Raw genomic sequence first — 18,530 nt, 5'->3', positions numbered from 1 at the left:
CCAGCATCAGCCAGAGGGAGGTGAGGACCAGCTGCTCCCTCCAGACAGGCACGCCCGACCCGGACGCCCTGGCCTTCTCTGCCCATCAGACCCCTTACATGGTGAGGCTGAAGGTCAGTTCCTGTTTACCACCATTTTTGTGCTGCTTTTCTCTCATGATAGTTAAGAGGAAAGTTGAATATTTCTTGAATCCACACTGATATAAAAATTTTTTTTTTTTTTTTTGGCCCACGCCACGGGGCTTGCAGGATCTCAGTTCCCCAACCAGGGATTGAACCCGGGCCACAGCAGTGAAAGCGCTGAATCCTAACCACTAAACCACCAGGGAACTCCCTCAAAAAATTATTTTACACTTGGCCTGTTTCACTAATCCACACCACCCTCCTGGCCACTACTAGCATTTGATTTTGCCACCACTGGAAGAGCCAGGCAGGTTCCCACCCGAACAGCAGGAGGCACTCGCGACTAAGCGTGGTGCATGGCTCCTCCCAGGTTTCCTCTTACACTCTGGGGCAGACAGAGGCAGCATATGTCTGAGGGCCGCTGCCACCACCCACGTGCGTGTGATCTCCTCTCGGAGGAGCCAGTACGCTAACTGCTGGGCAGCAGAACATATTGTTATCAAAGAAATACCGACAACTCACATGCGGCTCACTTAACCCGCTGGCTGGTAAACGGCGCCTCTTGTTAATCCAGCCGTGCCCCCAGCGTCGTGGAAAGACCCTATGGAAACGCATCCATCGAACCCTAGCCCTCAACATACGGCCCTGAGACCTGGACCATCCTATGGGGGGCTGCCGTCGAGGACTCACATAACCTGCCCAGAGGATGGAGGATGACGTAGTCCTTCCCTTACGGGGGGGCCACCGTTGAGGACTCGCACCATCTGCCCAGTTAAAGAAAGTGGCCTTCCCCACTCCCCCCAAAAGACAGCATCCACATTCACGGCGTCCACCTCATCCAGAGGTTAATTATTCACTAAATCCTGCTCAGCCTTCTCTGACCCCTATTTCCAGCTGCTGACTAAACATCACCAAGTCAAAGTCCCAGAAGATCTTCATACTCAATAAATCCTAAAATCAAATTTGTCAGGTGCCTCAATCTCAGGCAAACTCACTCCTCTTTCTGAACTCTGTACTTTCATTGTACACTCATTCAACAAATCTGGGCTCGGCGTCTCCGTGGGCCAGGCCGTCCTCATGGTGGGGGGTTGGCAGGCACGATCCCTGCCCTCAGGTACCCACCCTCCGGCTCTGGTCCACCCCAGGGAGGGGTTGCCACTAGAGCTAGACAACAGACTCCTTCTCCTTCGTTGCTCCCCACGCCCGACACCCACACCCTGGCTTCAGTCACTCACCAAGTCCTGCTAGTGCCACCCCCCCAAATATCACCAACAATTCAAGGCGTCACCCACCCTACCTGAGGCCACAGCACCCACCTCCCCGCCCTGCCTCCAATCCCCTCCCCATCCATCAGTTCATCTCCCCAACACTCAAACTGCAGTTCACCAGGCTAAAGGCTGAAACCCAAGTTCTCAGCCTGGCACTCGAGACCTTCTTTATCTGGCTCCAACTTTCCTTTCCAGCCACGTCTCTTACTACTCCCGCCGGGCACGCTGCCGCCTGGCTGCCCCCTGTGTCACTGCCAGCCTCGGAAACACCCCATCACCTCCCACAGCTCCACGCCTTTGCTCCAGCCCGTCTCCTCTGCCTGAGAGATGGTCTCTCCTCTGCCGGATGATGCTGACTTCATCTTCAAAGCCCAGCTCAACTGGAACTGGCTCTACAAAGCTTTTCCCATCTCTCCTTTCACGCAACTCAAACACATCCTTCCAAGGAGCAGTCTGGCCTGAGTGTGTGTTCACACGTCAGCCCCTCCAATTAGACTGCTCTGCGGCAGTGTAAGACTGTCATCCTCGTTCATTTTTGCCATGGTGGTGCGAAACACAGTTCTGACTCCAAACAGATACTCACTAAAGTATTTGTTGAATGAATAAATAAATAAACAGTGTCCTCTATCAGTCAAATCTTGTCACTTAGATCGTCCACAGCTTGACCGGAGATGCTCAGTTTCTCTACCCTTGAGTGACTCAGCAGGGCAGAGGGTTTCGATCTTCAGTGTCTGCATGGGCTGGACGAACAATATAAAGCACAAAGCGGGCAGATACTTCTCTCCGCTTGTAGGAGTTTCCTTCATCTTGACTAGGGCCTCTCAGGAAGAGGCCTTATCAGTCTACCTTTTATTCCCCACTTTTGACAGACACTCAGATACTGAGAAATACTCCTCTCCTCCTGAACAGCAGCGCTCAGAGTGACAAATGGCACTGCCTGCCTGTCTGAGAGGTGACAGGAGGGAAGGGGCCTGGGGTGGGCGGCCAGCACACAGCCAGCTCCAGATAACTGCTCTCACGGGCCCAGGCTGGCCAGAGCCTCTGATATTTCCAGGGAAGCTGGTAACCTAGATTTTGAGGCAAAATCTCAATTTTTAAAAGATGCTAGGTCAAGGTTCTTTTTAACAGTGTGCAGGCTGAATCCGACCCACAAGCTTTGGTTTATAACCTCTGCTTTAAAGAGACTTGGGCATACAGCGCGTTTAGCAGGAGGGGCGAGAGCCCTTCCCTCAGCGCAGTGAAATCAGAGAGCAGAGCCCCCTGGGGGCAGCACAAGGTGAGGAGCGAGAAGGATCTACAACCTGGAGTCTACAAGCAGACTCCAAGCCACGCTCCTTTGGGGACTAATTACGATCACCCCCAAATCTTGACTTCAAATCCTACTGTTCCACCTACAGGGCAGTCATACTCTCCTCCCGTTTCCAGTGATGGCTCCTTCCTAACGTCTACGGAGGAGGGCTCAAATCAGACCGGAAGCAGCATCACCCCTGTGCTTTCCTCCTCCCACTCTCACTTTATCACTGCCTCTGTTCCTGGACCCAAAGATGAAGCGGGTCCATAACTGCTTTTCTCCCTGTGTTGTCTCTCCTCCTTCTCAGTAGTCACTCTGTTATTTCAGCATAAAACCACTGGGAACATAATGACAAGCTTGATTATGAAAGTAAATCTAAACGCTCAGATTCACCATTCCACAGGAACTTCTATAGCAGGACTTGGCGCAAATCCCCGGGAAAACTGGAGGCCACCCAAGAGCAGGAAGGACTTAAAGACTGAGCCCTTTTTCATTCTGTAAAGCAAAGTTCTGCTTGTTTCATGGCTATGTTAACAGAGAAGAGTCAATTCTGACTCCATGTTCATGTTTGACTTTAACCTTTGCTTTTCGTTGCTTTTGTTATTATAATCATACATAATGACCTGCCTCAGGGAACCCTGCCCCTCTGCCTGAAAGTTGAACTAAAGTGCCTTTGTTCAGCTCACAGGGAGACAATCTGACCCTGCCCACCTGTGAATGGCTGCACAAAAGAAATTAACATATCCCCTCCCTGATGCTGGCCAAGCCAGGCAAAACTAATGGCCATGTTACTTTACTTCCTCACCTCCTACCCCGCTCTGTTCTATAAAAAAAACTGGCATAGGATAGAACGGTTTGTGGGGACCCCAGTCCGCATGTTCTCGGTCTGCCGACTTTCCGAATAAAGTCATTATCCCTTTGCCTCAACACCTCGTCTCCCGATTTACTGGCCTGTTGTGCGGCGGGCAGGACGGGCTTGGACTCGGTAACAGCTAGGGATGGTCAAGCCCACGACAGGGTTTTCAACTGCGGTGCACTGAAATCTACACTTGACAATGCTCCCCACTGCGTTACAAACGGCTCCAGCCCCCCACACGGGCAGGGGCAGCTCACCAGTTCCTCCCTCAGCTTTCCCAGTGTCTCTGTCCGGTTACTCCGTGTGCTCAGCACAGCTGAGAGCTTCTCCATAAGGATGTCATATTTGCTCCTCCTGTGAGAAATATAAAACACTTCATTTTTTTCCAGACCTACTGCTAAAGACTGCCTGTTTTTTAAAGATGACAAGATTTAAATGACAACACATCAAACTACAGAACCTTGTGCTCTTAGGTCTCAGAGAACATCCAGCCCAACTGCTTGTCCCTTACAGCTGGAAAGACTGGGGCTCTGAGTGGTTCAGTCTCATGGCCAAGGTCACCGAACTAGTGGCAGTGTACAGACTAGCCTCCGTGGCTAAAACTGTCATGAAATGATTCTTTAAAATGCCTTACATCTTTTGATCATACTGATAAATGGAATACTGCCAGCCATATCAGTAAACAAAGGATGTCACAGTCATCAGCAATTGCAGCCCTCCAAGGTGAGCCAGTGAGCCCTGAGGAAACTCAGGAAAGAATACCTACCATCTAGCAGCCATCAGACTGCAGCCACTCCCCATGGTGGGCCCTGAGGAAACTCAGGATGTGAAAACACAGGATACTGGCCCCAAATAGCTGAGGTGCGTATCAAAGGAATGATTTCAGAGAGCCCAGACTCTTGCACCTCGCCATACACAGAAATGCGGTAAATTCCTTAACTTGGTTTTCTTTAACGATTATCTTTTGACGTTCAGATTACCTGCCCTGGGCTTGAAGTCCTAAAAATTCCCACCGAATAAAACATTTAGATTGTGAATATTTTTTGAGTTGACAATACCTTAAAGTTTAGGAAGCACCAACATATTTCCTTATAAATCACTTGGTAAGAAAGGATAGGGATTATTTCATAAAGAAGTTAAGCTTTTCTAAAATTCAGGCACAAAATGTGAACCCAGGTTTTCTTCCTGGAAATACAGTGCCCTCTGCAGTAATCAGGACACCTCTCTGATTCTGAAGCCCTGGTTTCTATCTCTCACTTCACTGGCATGACTGACTTTCCCTTCCTTTGCATTTTTATTGTGAAGTGGATGTCATAATAAATGCTTACAAGCTAATGGACGCCAAAGGAAGCTATTAAAGGAGCCAAGGGCTACCCCAGCTGTGTGTGGGTGGGGGGGGTGTTGGAGGAGGGGCAGAGAGGAAGGTATTGTCATGCAGCTGGGGAAGGTGTGAACTTGGCTTTAACTGCCCACAGGTTTAGCAGCAGGGAGGGCATATATATATATATATATATGGGATCCAGAGACGCCCACTTCTCCATTTTTACTGCCTTTCAATGAATGAAAGAATAGATGAAGGCACAGATATTCACTGCGTATGAACTAGTACCAAGCTTTGTCATGGCCATTCTACAGAAGAGGAAACAGTGGTTCAGAGAGGTCAAGTGATCGTGCCCAAATCAGGAGCAAAGACTTAAATACAGATCTTGACTTAGTCCATTGTTCTCTCTTCTACCCACAGAACCCTGTCACCATAACAAATCAAATTTGACTTATTTACTTTTATTTTTACACTCCCAAATTTCACCAAAATGTTAACAGTTCCTATTGCTGGGCTGTGGGGTGATAGGCATTTTTTGCCCTTCTTTTCTATATAATTTCCGGATTTTCTAAATAAGCAACACTTATTCTCATTATCCAAATTAGGTGGTAAACATCTTTTTTTTAAAAGCTAGTCATATTCTGATTTGGCCTCTAGGATTTTTTAAAGGTATAATACACATGGCTGAAAGACAGAGGTAAGGGAGCATTCTGGTGTCTCACACTGTACCTGTCCATGTGAAACCGATTCAGGAGGAGGAGAATTGAGTGCTGCTGGGCTCCGGTGGGTAATCGGATCACATGTGACTGCATCGTAATGAGCCCATTTTTGTTCAAAATTTTCCTATGATAGTGGAGCTTCCCAGCATCAACCCTGGAGGAGAGGAAGAGAGTGGGCGGTCATTTTGCTTTGTTGGTTGCTTTCACCCCACAGTGTGGAGGACATGAACACCAGAGACACACACCTCCTATCCAGCCAACCTGACAGAACAGCTGCTATGTGACAATGGCCTTGGAAAGAACAGCCGTGCCTCAGCCTAAGGCACACCCCAGACCCCCAAGAGAGGTGGATGGGGAGATGGGGGTAAAGGAGAGGGGAAATGGAGTGGGAAAGGATGGCTGGCGCAGGAGACAGTAAGGGTTATATTAGCAAGGAGCTAATCAGACGTGGGTCTCTAATCATATAGCGGCCAAGAACTAGGGTTGCCATGCATTCTGGCTCGCCAGGTGGTCTCAGTTTATGCCCATTGCCTTGGTGTCCCTTCTGGTCAGCTCCACCTTCCACTCTCAAAATGTCTGGTTTGGACAATAAATTCTATGGTCACCCCAGGGCCTCTCTTTCTTTTTTGTTTTTTCTTTTTTCAGCTGCAACATGAGGCATGCAGGATCTTAGTTCCCCAGACCAGGGATCAAACCCATGCCCCCCTGCAATGGAAAGGCAGAGTCTAAACCACTGGACTGCCAGGGAGCCCCCTTTTTTGGGTCTTTTTTCCAGGGTCTCTTCAATGAGAAAGCATCGTGCTTCCAATCACCATGGATGTGGGGACTGCCCAGGTGGCAGGGCCCAATGATCAGGGAGCCCCAGCATTTACAGCAGAGAAGCAAAGCATCCCCTCACTTGAAAGCAGTGCTGTGGAGGTCTCGTTGGAGCTCCCCTTGCCACCGGGACCGGCCTAATCGCTCCAAAATGCAGTAGGAGAAGTCGGGGAGCTTCAGGTCGGGGTCACCCTCCAAGCCGATCAAGGCCCGGTACCGCATGTCTTGGGAAGCAACAATGATCAGTTTCTTCCGCCACCTGCAAATCAGAAGCCACCGCAGGAAGAAATAACTGTAATTGATTTTTAAGAAAATCGAAATATGAAAAAGCAGAACCTTAGTGAACCATCATTTCGTGCTTCTTCTTGGAGGTTCACCATCCCCCAGTTAAGGAGGTTTCCATCCTAGAACCACAGAGCGTTCAGGGGGAACAGAGCCAGTCTCACCAGTTCCTTGCTCAGAGTCCTCCCCGTCCGGCCAGGGCCCTCAGGCCATACCCCCGACTCCCAACCAGGGCCTGGCCCGTCCTGCACACCCCTGCGGCCCTGCCCTGCGTCCACAACAGCCCCGCTGGTCCTCTGCCCAGCTGCTCTGCCCTCACGTCTTCAGGCCACTGCTCAGATACCAACACCTCAGGTCTTCCTGAAAATGCTAACCAGAGTCTATCCCCCGCCTCTGACCATTTCCAGACTCTTCACAGCACCTGGCACTCTCAGAAATGGCCGCTTTTGGGGGCACGCATTTCTGCAATAAGCGCCCTAAGAGGGGGCAGGTTGTCATCAGGGTCCCCAAGACATCCTCAGGGCCTAGAATGGCTCTGGTGCACAGCAGGGTCTCTGTAAATATCTACTAAGTGAACAAACTCGCCTACTGAACTGGATGGATAAAACAAACTTCAGAATCAAAAACAGTGCCCTGCGTCATCAGTGGACCTGCAGCCTGTTGGAGACCAGACTCGGGACAAATCATTAGTTCCTCCTACTGTCTTGGTGTGTGAAAAATAATGCCCGAAAAAGAGGCCAAGAACACTTCCCAGCCAGGTGCTTCGAGATGTCGCAGCTGGGAAAACTGACTTCTCTGCTGAGGTCTAACCGTCTACGGCGCTGAAGATGGAGACTCCACCCTGGCGCCTTGCCTGCTGACTTACATGGCCATCTTGGGCAGACTGTCTCAGGTCCTAGCCCTGCCAGAGATCCCACAAGGGTGAGCTGGAAGAGAAGCTATCCCCACTCACTCCTTGACATCGAGACGCACCAGTTGGAGGAGCTCCCTCTCCCAGGGGAATGAGTCTCCAAGGGTCCATATCAGAGCCCAAGGGCTCCCAACCCCTCCCGCCTAGAGCCACCATCTACTGCTCCCAGCCTGTGGTTTACAGATGCCTGATCGCAAGGCCTGTCTTCAGTCACACCGCTCAGTCTGACGGTTCCTCCTCTTGGCCCCCCCTTGCCGCCCAATGTACCAGATGACTTCATTGCTCCCACTGAAGAGGCAAAAAGGAAAAAGAGGAGGAACTGCCCATTGCCACGTCTACATTTTCATTTAACTGCAGCTTCTTTCACATTGCCTGTGACCCATAATTAGCCTTCTGCATAGTCACAGGGTCTGTATGGTCCATCTTCAAAAAAGAATGTTAGGCTGTGAATACACGTAACGGACAGAAAGTCTACTTTTCTGTGTCTGTGTGTCACAAACTTAGGACCTGTGTTCTCTGTCTCGAAACAGGCTCATTACGTTAAATCGGAAGAGGTCAGTTGAGAAGAGAAAAGTTTGAAAACAGGGGAGCTGATTTGCTGCTTTAAGAATGTGTTCAGGGTGGTTTACTCCCGTCCTATCAGAACTCCAACATCTCCCAGTAGCTGACTCTAGGACTCCTGCCCGAGGCCCACTTTGCTGAGCCTGGTCATCACATAGGTTATCCAACACTGATGAAGCGCCTCGCAAGGTACCAGAGATGCCAAGATAAATCAACATGGCATCTGCCTTCACGGAGCTCAGAGTCTACTGAAGAGAAACACAAGAAAAGGAACACTTACTCTGGGATTCGATAACTGTGGTCAAGGTCATGGAATGACATGTGCGAGGAGCCCCAGTTCAGGCCTATGTGCGTGAAGAGAGCGTGTGTGCAGTCACCAGGGAGAGCTCTTCCTGAGCTAGCAGGAAGCCGGGTGGGGGAGGGTCAGGAAGCAGAAGCTGCAAAGCTCCAGAGCCAGAGGAGGGGAGGGGAGGTCAAGAGGAAGAAGGAGTGAGTATAGCTGTTTCTTCCAAGAAGCATGGCTGCAGCAACGGAATCACAGCTACGGGGGATCCAAGGCCAAGAGGTCTTGTTTTAAGATGAACGCGCCATGGTAATGGGCTGACGAGAAAGTACTGGTCAACAGGCAAAAAGCTGCAAATAAAGGAGAAAGAGGAGCTAGCTGACAGAGGTCGGAAAGAGCACGAGGTACGGGGGAAACGGAGGAAGAGAAGCATCCAGATGACAGCCCGAGGCAGGGCCAGGCTTCCTGCCTCCCCTGAGGTGAGGGAGGGGGAGAGAAATCCGGGCAAGCCTGCAAGCTGAGGAAGAAGGTGGCAACTAGGAGAGTTCACACTGGAAGCTTCTCCCTGTTCCTTCAGGTAGGAAGGGAGGTGGGGATGGGGTGAGGGGCTTGAGGCAGCCTGGGAAATTGGGACCCTGACTGAAGACTCACAAAAGTACAGCTGGGCAGCAGAGGATGCAGCCTGGACAAGAGAGCGAAAGGCACCAATCCAAATGACAGCTGCCTGCCCTGCCCAAAGGGCCAGGCGGCCTGTGGACACAAAGGGAAAAGAAAGGCAGTGCCCCACCCCCGCCCCCAGCAAAACTAGCCCCAAGAGGAGGGGAGTGGTAAAGGACTGGCTTGGGGCAGGGCGGACGCACTCTGATGGGCACGAGGGCGGCACGCCAGTTGTGGCGCTGACCACACCCCCAACTTAAAGCAGGAAGATCCCCACAAGTTTCCCGTGATGCAAATCAGTTACCTGCCAAAGGCTTCCACCATCGTACAGCGGGGCTGTAACGTCTTGGTCCTGATGTCACTGGTAATGTTTTTCCTCTCCTTAAAGTACTGGCATGAGCCCTGGATGCCATCTTTATTCTCCAAGATCATATGAATGGGGTAGACATCCTCCAAAGGGACTGGGTCCCTCCTGGACTCCAAAATGCCAGTTTCCAAATCAATTTCTTCATACCTAAGGGGGAGATCACAGATATCAAACCACAGCTCAGCCTCAGAAATAACACGTTTGGCGTGTTCTTCTGACAACCTCTGGCAGAGGTTGGAGAGAGGAAGTGCGATCACCTGGTCGCCCCCGTCTTCCAAACGCAGGTCATCTTAACAAGCAGCGTCCCTGCTTCTCTATCCCAGAGAAGAGACTTTTCTAGGAGTCTCTGAATCCACCCTGGACGCTGAATGCTGAAACGAGAACCACCTTCCTGGCCCAAGTCATGGCCTATTGTTTTCCCCCCAATCCAGTGCCTGGTCTCCAAACCATCAAGTTTGGACTTAATGACTCAAGGCTTCCCTACTTTAAGATGTTACCTTTCCACATCTCTTTAGTTATCCCTCTCGTACTTCCATCCGTTTTTATGGTTTCAATTATCACTTGCATATTAACAATTCTCACCATCAAATCCTCAGTCTTGTTTTTCCCCCAAACACTAATCCTGCCTTCAACTGTCTACACCTCAGATCTGATGAGATCAAAACTAAAGTTATGGGCTTCCCTGGTGGCGCAGTGGTTGAGAGTCCGCCTGCCGATGCAGGGGACACGGGTTCATGCCCCGGTCCGGGAAGATCCCACATGCCGCAGAATGGCTGGGCCCGTGAGCCATGGCCGCTGAGCCTGCGCGTCTGGAGCCTGTGCTCCGCAACGGGAGAGGCCACAACAGTGAGAGGCCCGCGTACCGCAAAAAACCAAAACAAAACAGAACAAAAAACAAAAAAAAACTAAAGTTATGACTGCCACTCCACACCTCCAATAAAGTCCCTCCTTCCCCTCCTTGGTACCACTTTCTCCCAGTCTGGGTTCAGATTCTGGGTTGATGACCCTCTCTGCGTCTCAATTTTCTCTTCAGGAAAATGGGGATAAGAATATCCAGCTCCTAAAGTTGTTGTAAAGCTTAAATAACTTGCTATACGTAAGGATCTTGGAACAGTTCCTGCTTACAATAAGCATATATGTAAATTTGAACTATTACTCCTCATTCACTATCTCCAGTTCTACACTTCAACCCAACTTAACGTACTTCTCTTCCTTTGGAACACTCTGCCAACTGGCTAGCTAAATCCAACCTTTAAGTCTTGTTTTAGACAGTATTACCTCTGGGAACCTCTCCCGACCCTCACAATATGGCTTAAGAGCACAGACTTGGGGGACAGACGGCCTGGGTTGAGTCAACACTCAGTCACTTACAATATCCATAACTTTGGACGGGTTACTTAATCTCTATCACTCAGTTTCCTTCTCTGCAAAATGGGGAAGATAACTGGGAATTCCCTGGCAGTCCAGTGGTGAGGACTCGGTGCTGAATGGGGAACTGAGATCCCGCAAGCCCTGTGGCACAGCCAAAAAAAGAAAAAAATGGGGAAGGGCACCTTCCTCATAGTGTCACTGTGAGAATGAAGTGGGTTCAGTCTCCTGAAACTCCAGGAACAAGATCTTAGAATAGTACGAGGCCATAACGAGCACTAAATAAATGTTAGCTATTATTATTGTTCTTGTTGTTGCTAAACTGGCCGACGTGAAGACTCTAGTTGCCTTAGGCTCTCTAATCCAGCACTGAATGAATGCTGTTCTGTGGAACTCAACTGTCTCCAGTCTTGAGCTGAACAGCCTGCTCCAATCCTAAGCTCCACTTCGGAGGAAATACTCTCTGAAACACAAAGCATATCCTCCCAGTCTTGCTCACCACCACCCCAAACACACACGAACATAATGGAACATCACCAGGTGACCGCCCCCCAACTCCATCAGACGCCTGGGTCCTGCCAGGCCTGAGGGACCCCCAAATCAGCCTTTCTCTGCGCCTCCATCAGACTCCGGGTCTTTCTTCCGCTCCATTCCTTTTTCTCCCCTCCCGTAAGAACCTGGCCCTCTCGCAGCTCCATCAGACCCGGGTCTCTGCCCCCGCCCGCCCGCAGAGCCAGGCCGCTGACCGGTCTTGGAGCTGGAGATCTGGTCTCTCCCGAGGCTCCTCGTAGAAGCTGATGCCCGGGTGCGTGGCAAGGGCCCGCCACAGAAACTCCTGCGTGTTGGGCTCCAGAGGCAGCGGGAAGGGCGGCACTCGCGTCTCCAGACGGCTCCAAAGCGCGGGAAGACACAAGCCATCAAGCCCCTCCAGGGCCACCTCGTCCAACAACGACTCCAGTGCGTCCATTGCTACTTCAGTTGGCAGCAACCGGGGCGCCTGCGCACCACGCCGCCAAAGGCCCTGGTCCAGAGCGCCTGCGCACAACGACTGGCTGCCAGGGAGGCGGGGAGGATCCGGGTACCGGAGGAGGAGTTCCAGAGCATGGTCGTGCTGTCACTCCCTTTGGGGGAGGGTTCATTCCGTGGAACTCCATTGCCATTGGCCCGGAACCCCGCAGTAACCAGGGGAACTGCAAACAGTGTAGAGGCCGCTTCCGGTTCGAGCACCCGGAACCGCCGCCTCTAGGGATGGACGGTGAGTGTCCGCGGGCCCCCCCGGGAGGTCGGGCAGTTACTCTCCCATCCCTCCTGAGGGCTCCCCCGACCCGGGCAGAGCCCTAGGCCACAGACCCCTGGACCACCACTGCCTGACCCAAGGTGGTCTCCGTCTGAGGGAAAGGGAGCCTTAGTGGTCCGAGATGGGAAGAGGAGGCTGGGGGGAGTGGTCAGTGATTTGGTCACTATGCTGCTTGTGGTTGTGTTGGAACCCCGTACTGGCCAGGGCATCAGAGTAAAGGTTGTCGACTGAAAAATTATTCACAACCTAAAAGTTGAGAGTTATGTTTCATTTGGTGGGAGTTTTTATAACTTCAACCCCGCTAGGCAGCATCTCAAGTAATCCTGAGAGAACTGCTCAGAGGAGGCAAGTTGGGGGAGCCCGGATATATAGGAGTTTTGCAACAAAGGGCAGGTAGTGTGAACGTCAAAAGATTATTGTTAATTAAAGAAAACCAGATATCCCAAGTTAAGGAATTTAGCGCTTTTCTGTGTATGGGAAGATGCAAGAGTCTGAATGTCGAAAGATTATTGTTAATTAAAAAAACCAGATATCCCAAGTTAAGGCATTTAGCGCTTTTCTGTGTATGGGAAGATGCAAGAGTCTGGGCTGTCTGAAATCATTCCTTTGATATGCACCTCAGCTATTTGGGTTCAGTATGTAGGGAGTGGCTGCAGTCTGATGGCTGCTAAATGGCAGGTATTCTTTTTCTTCCTGAGTTCCCTCAGGGCTCACCGGCTCCTGTTCGAGGGCAGCAATTGCTGATGACTGTGACATCCTTTGTTTACTGACACGGCAGGAAATATTCCGTTTGTCAGGGTTTAGGGTGGGAAAGACAAATAGAGGTGGGGGGTGGGGTTCTCGTGTGTCCTGGGGCATGGAACTGTGGAATACGGGAGGGAGTTGGTATGGAAGTAAGCATTATCATGGGGAATGCAGTCTTCAGCTACTGGGAGATGGGACTTGGTAAGGGGGATGCGGGGGAGACTCTCTTTCTGTGCTTTGATGTTAATGATACTGTTCAGTGCCCGGAACTCTAAATGTTGTCAAGCAGCTCAATAAACTTCGTAACAGTCTTTTGAGGTCAGTGTTATCCCATTTTACAAATGAGGACACTGAGGCTCAGAGAAGTGAAGTATCTTTTGCCCCAAATCAGAGTCATCAAGTGGCAGAGTGAGTAAGGAACCGGACACTGTCTCTGTAGCTGAATTAGGGAGTTTGAGATTTGAAAGGGATTTTAGAAGCCCTTCATTCCAGAAGTTGCAAATGGAGATATTTGCAGGGGCAAGTCTGGTGGGATGGATTGGGCTGTGATTAAAAGTCAATTTCTTTTCTGAAAGGGAAGCTTCTCACTCAGCTCCAACCAGTTAGTTTCCTGGGGTGCTTCTCAAAATGCCACAATGGCCAATCAGTCTGAAGGCCAGATGCAGCCTGTGGGCCATCATTTAGGGATCCCCATAAGAATCAGAGAATTCTATGATTCTAAAAATAGGCTACCCTGATATCTCATTTTATAAATGGGAAGAGTCGGCCAGAATCCACATAATTTTTCTCATTATACCACTGTCCCTAACTTCTGGGAAATGTTGTTCCTTTGTGATATCTGCTTAACACAGTGTGGAAAAAAAATTTTAATTGAACAATCTGTTATGTGCTTAAAAGACATCTTTGCCCTTTGTACTTCAGAGGTAGTATAAAATGGCATTCACCAGTTTGCCCAGTGGAAAGGTCAATGTAATGTTGCTGTAGAACAACAGTACTCAGATCTTTCTGGTCTCAGGATGCCTTTATGCTCTTAGCTCAAGAGAGCTTTGTGTGTGTTATATCTATGATATTTACCATATCAGAAATTAAAGCCAGGAAAATCTTAAGACATTTGTCATTTATCAACTCATTTAAAAGCAATAATAAATGCATTACTTCTGAACATAAATAATACTTTTTATTGAAAAGTGGCTATATTTCCCACCAGAAAGGTTAATAGGAAGCATGATATTGTTTTAGAGTTTCTTAAATCTCTTTAATATCTGGTTTAATAGGAAATAGCTAGACTCGTTTCTGCTTCAGCAACCAAACTGTTGTGTTATTTTGGCTGATATATTTGAAGAAAATGGGGCCTCACACAGACATTTTTTTTTGGAACAGGGAGTATTTTAATTGTCTTTTCAGATAGCTGTAAACATTCTTCTTTGACAGTATTCCGAAACTTAGCAAGTGGTAATTTCTCAAAGGTTAGTCACAATGTGGCATCTGAAACCATATTGGTGAACTTTTGTTTGTACTCTGTTACATTAAAGCCCATTGGTCTATCTCGCCCTTTGATTGCGTAGTTTACCCATGTATGATTCCGTAACATTAGGCATTTGTCAATTGGAAAGTTCACTGAGTTATGCAGATCTTCTAAATGTTGACGACATTGGAAATACAACATTAAATGGCATGTCATTACACAATATCAAAAAATCACATTCCTTAGTATCCCTTTTTTAAAAAAAAAGAGTTTAAGTATTGGGAAGCTATTAAACTCAAAGTACTGGAAACAAGTTTCCTACTTGTTTTCACTTGAAAGCTTGAATTTTATCACTGGCAACAAATACCATCAGTTGTTTTCTTGAAGTGACATGCTTACTTTTGTATTTAAGAAAATGTCTGCCAGATACTCAAGTCTGAATAACTATAGTTTGTCTACTAGTTGTTCATTCAAGTAAACATGACATTTGATACAATATGTGGCTACTTCAGCTGGCAACTTAAACACACAAGTGTTTTGTAGGATCAACTGTTGTACTTTGGCTTATAGCCGAAGTGCTTTATATGTACTTTGCATTTTTTCACACAGAATATTTAAAAGATGTGTTCTCATGGGTTCAGCTTTAATAAAATTAATTTTTATTTAATTTTCATCAGGACATTCTTAAGTGAAAATGTTTTTTTGTTTGTTTTATCGTCAGCACGTGGCACTAAAGAGTATAATGACTACTGATACAGTTTGGTGCCGCTGCCTTGTAGCCACTCAAGCTATCAGCAGTTTTACCTACTGTTGCTTTTGCATCATCAGTGCAAATACCAACACAATGAAAAAGTCTTAGAATTATGATGAAGATAATACTTGTCCTTGGGAACCCCTCTTCCTCCCAGGATCTGTGGAACACACTTTGAGAAACATTGCTGTAGACCATTTTCAAGAAGTCTGTTCAGTCAGTTCTGTTATCATCTCAGTGCTCCTGAGCATTATGGCCCAGTGGAGGAATTTGTCCATTTTTAGATTGGTTACAAAAAGGAAAAATTTGTCCTAAGAAAGTGTTTGCCCTAAGATTAGATTTAGCATTCAAAGGATCCCTTTTTCCTTTGCAATTTTTAAAACTTTGATCTCTGCACAATTTTCCAGGCATATATCTATTGGGTAAAGTGAGGCATACCGTGATGAATTTTGATTCTAGCCAACTAGATAGATAAGCCAAGTCCAGCCTTGTTAGAAAGATGTTTACTTCCTAAACCCACAAAAGCTTAAATGTCTGCTAAGTATCCCCAGACTGGATTGTAGTTTGGTTTATTCCTCCTGTCCTAGTCAGCATAGCTTTTCACAACATTTTTTCTGGCCCGTTGGGTTTGACTTGGCGGGTTCTATCTGGCTCTGCGATGCGGCGTGGTGTAATATTCATAGGTTTTGCAGACCAAATAGCCCTGGATTTGAATCCCAGGGGTGTACTCTGACCTCTTTGAGACTCAGTTTTCCTGTCAATAAAGTGGAGATGATGATGAAGCTTACCTTGTTTTGTGTGCCCATCCGTTGGTGAATCTGTTATTGTGAATTCAATGAGACTATGCATGAATGCACTTAACACCAAGTCTGGCGTATAAAAAGCGCACCTATGTGGTAGCTGATGCTGTCATTGCCTGCCAGTGTGCAGACTTCTTCCGCATTGCTGACAGAAGAGGAAGGAGGGAATATGGTGAAGCTCTCTAACGAATCATAATCTTTGCAATTAGCTCACTCTTTGTTTAAAAGAAAACCCAGTGTTTGACATGGTTTATTTACATGAAGGTAAATTGGCAATGTGTGAGTCTCCTGCCTATGTAAATGTTCACCTTTATGTCAAAGTCGAATTTCCCCCATTGCTTTTAAAATATGAGATGGCCGAGAAAAAAAAAATTCTACTCAGCTTTCCCGGAACATAATAATTAGACAAAAGTTCAGCACATGGAGATAATTAGAAAGGATTTTAAAGCTAGGCATTTGCTTTGGTTCCCCCCAGAGCAAGTACTCAATGTCTCCCCTGTTTATACTGTTCATTTGCCTAGCAGACTTTCTCAAAGAATTAATAATGCCAAGATGAAATTTAGCCTAGCTTGTCTAAATAATCCCAAACTGCAAAATGGGTGACGGTTGAATTAGTTAGGTTTTGCTGAAAGTCCAGTCACCGTGTCTGATCATTTCTGTTCTTGTGTGGTGTTTACCTGGGCTCCTGGTGATGTGTCTGTTTCTCTTCCTACTCAAAATAAACCAAGCAAAAAAAAGAACAAAATAAAACATAGAAAGCATTCAGCAGGCAAAATAAACATGTGGTCCATGTAGTCTTTGTGTCGGTTCTTCCTCCTTTGCTTCCATCCTTTTATCTGATTGATTTCTTTACCCTTGCCGTTCCTCAGCATTCATTCCATCCTGTCGTTTTAGCTCACAGGAACTTGGCACACTCTGTTTTGCTTATTTTTCTTGGGGGCATTCCTTCAGTTACCACATTCAGCTCCTTCTGTGCACTGGGATCCAGAAATATCAAGATGAATTAGATTGAATCCAGGTGAAGTGTAGATGGGAGTTTACTGTAGTCTTCTCCAAATTTTCTTTAAAGTTGATTTTTCAAAAGCATGTAAGTTAAAATTTTTTAACCCTAAAAAATAGAAATGTAGCAAATTTAAAAATGAAGTCTTCATATCAGAGGTTGCACACTGAGAGTCTTGGGCTGAGTCAGCTCACGGGCATATTTATTTGGCCCATAATGGTTTTTAATTTTTTGAATTAGTTGTCAACATTGAAAAATTGGGAGATTTCTCATAAATCTCTGATTATGGTGTTTTCTTTAAAATATCAGTAAAGTCGATTTATCAATCTCAATAAAAAGCAATAAAGTTAACACTGAATTGAAATTCTGCATGGCAAGAGTTCCCTCGGCTGGAGCTAAGTGGAGACTGCCCCCTAGAAGGGAGGTGCCCTTTCCAATCCATCACAGCCTCTACCTGGCTGGCTTCCCTCATTGCCTCTGGTACCTGCCTGGGCCCCTGTAGGCTTTTTTTTTTTTTAATATTTATCTATCTATCTATCTATCTGGCTGTGCCGGGTTTGGTTGCAGCATGCGGGATCTTCGTTGTTGCATGCGGGGATCTTCAGTTGTGGCACGCGAACTCTTAGTTGTGGCCTGTAGGATCTAGTGCCCTGATCAGGAACTGAACCCAGGCCCTCTGTGTTGGGAGCATGGAGTCTTAGCCACTGGACCACCAGGGAAGTCCCCTCTGAAGGCATTTGAAGTTACAGTCCTGCTCTAATATTAACTGGGACAATTTTGAAAACCTCTACATACTTCATTGTGTGCCATACTGTGCTTTACTTGTTCTTTTAGTTTTAATCTGGAAAAAAAAAAAAAGTGTGGGGGGGATATATTCTCTTCACTGAAGAACTTCATAGTCGAGTGAGAAAGCCAGACATAAACAGCTAACTATAGTCCAACATGGGGGTCCCCGGAAGATAACATTTGTAAAGGTCTTCCCCATACCCAAAGCACTCTGGTCCACTGCTGGCTTTTGTAAATAAAGTTTTATTGGAACACAGCCACACCTATTTGCATACAAATGCACACCAACACTCTATGGCAGTTTTCATATTTCAGTGGCAGAGCTGACTCATTGTGACAGGGAACAGATGGCCCCCAAAGCCAAAAATATTTACTGTCTGGCCCTTCACAGGAGAAGTTTGCCAACTTCTGCTGTAGAAGACCCAGTTTGGTCCTTCAGACAGCTCAATATGATGCTGTAATTGTGCTCATTTTACACCACACAGCTAGTTGGTGGCAGAAGCAGGACTCAGCTGAATAAAGTCTACACTCTAGTGTGTCATCAAAGACCCAGCCCAGCCCTGTCCCTGCCAGTGTGTGGCTAGGTTCTCACACCTGGGGAGTGAGTCTGCAGGTGAGGCTTGCCCGTTAGGCTGGTTTAAAAGACACTGTCCTCTACTACTTTCTCGGCTCCCTCCTGGATCTGACCCTGTGTCTGCTCCTCTGTCCACGTAGGAGGGGCTTACGAGGAGCAACATGGTTGGTTGGAAGGAGGAGCTTGGAGCTGTTCACAGAGCACTTCATGTAGGAATAAGAAAGTATCCGTTGGGGCTTCCCTGGTGGCGCAGTGATTGAGAGTCCGCCTGCCTTATGCTGGGTTTGTGGGT

The 18,530-nt window shown here is 47.7% G+C and overlaps 2 protein-coding genes across 4 annotated transcripts in view; one reads left to right on the top strand and one right to left on the bottom strand.

Moving 5' to 3' along the window:
* Positions 1-11,827, bottom strand: part of GTF3C1 (general transcription factor IIIC subunit 1) — a 72,600-nt gene extending 60,773 nt beyond the window's left edge. Inside the window, exons 1-5 of the mRNA XM_030871574.2 lie at positions 11,568-11,827; positions 9,391-9,600; positions 6,476-6,652; positions 5,588-5,731; positions 3,795-3,891 (exon numbers count right to left, since the gene is read on the bottom strand). Coding sequence (XP_030727434.2) covers positions 3,795-3,891; positions 5,588-5,731; positions 6,476-6,652; positions 9,391-9,600; positions 11,568-11,788 — 849 coding nt within the window. The 5' untranslated portion in view covers positions 11,789-11,827. The remainder of the gene's footprint in view (positions 1-3,794; positions 3,892-5,587; positions 5,732-6,475; positions 6,653-9,390; positions 9,601-11,567) is intronic.
* Positions 11,828-12,034: 207 nt separating this feature from the next.
* The window catches only part of KATNIP (katanin interacting protein), a 200,656-nt gene continuing 194,160 nt past the window's right edge, over positions 12,035-18,530 (top strand). For all 3 annotated transcript variants that reach the window (XM_030871579.2, XM_060284721.1, XM_060284722.1), the window contains exon 1: positions 12,035-12,076. In XM_030871579.2, the coding sequence (XP_030727439.2) occupies positions 12,070-12,076 (7 nt within the window). In that variant the 5' untranslated portion in view covers positions 12,035-12,069. The remainder of the gene's footprint in view (positions 12,077-18,530) is intronic.

This window comes from Globicephala melas, chromosome 15, assembly GCF_963455315.2.
Source record: "Globicephala melas chromosome 15, mGloMel1.2, whole genome shotgun sequence".
In the NCBI taxonomy this organism is placed as follows: domain Eukaryota; kingdom Metazoa; phylum Chordata; class Mammalia; order Artiodactyla; family Delphinidae; genus Globicephala; species Globicephala melas.
This window is presented reverse-complemented; position numbering and strand designations above follow the sequence as displayed.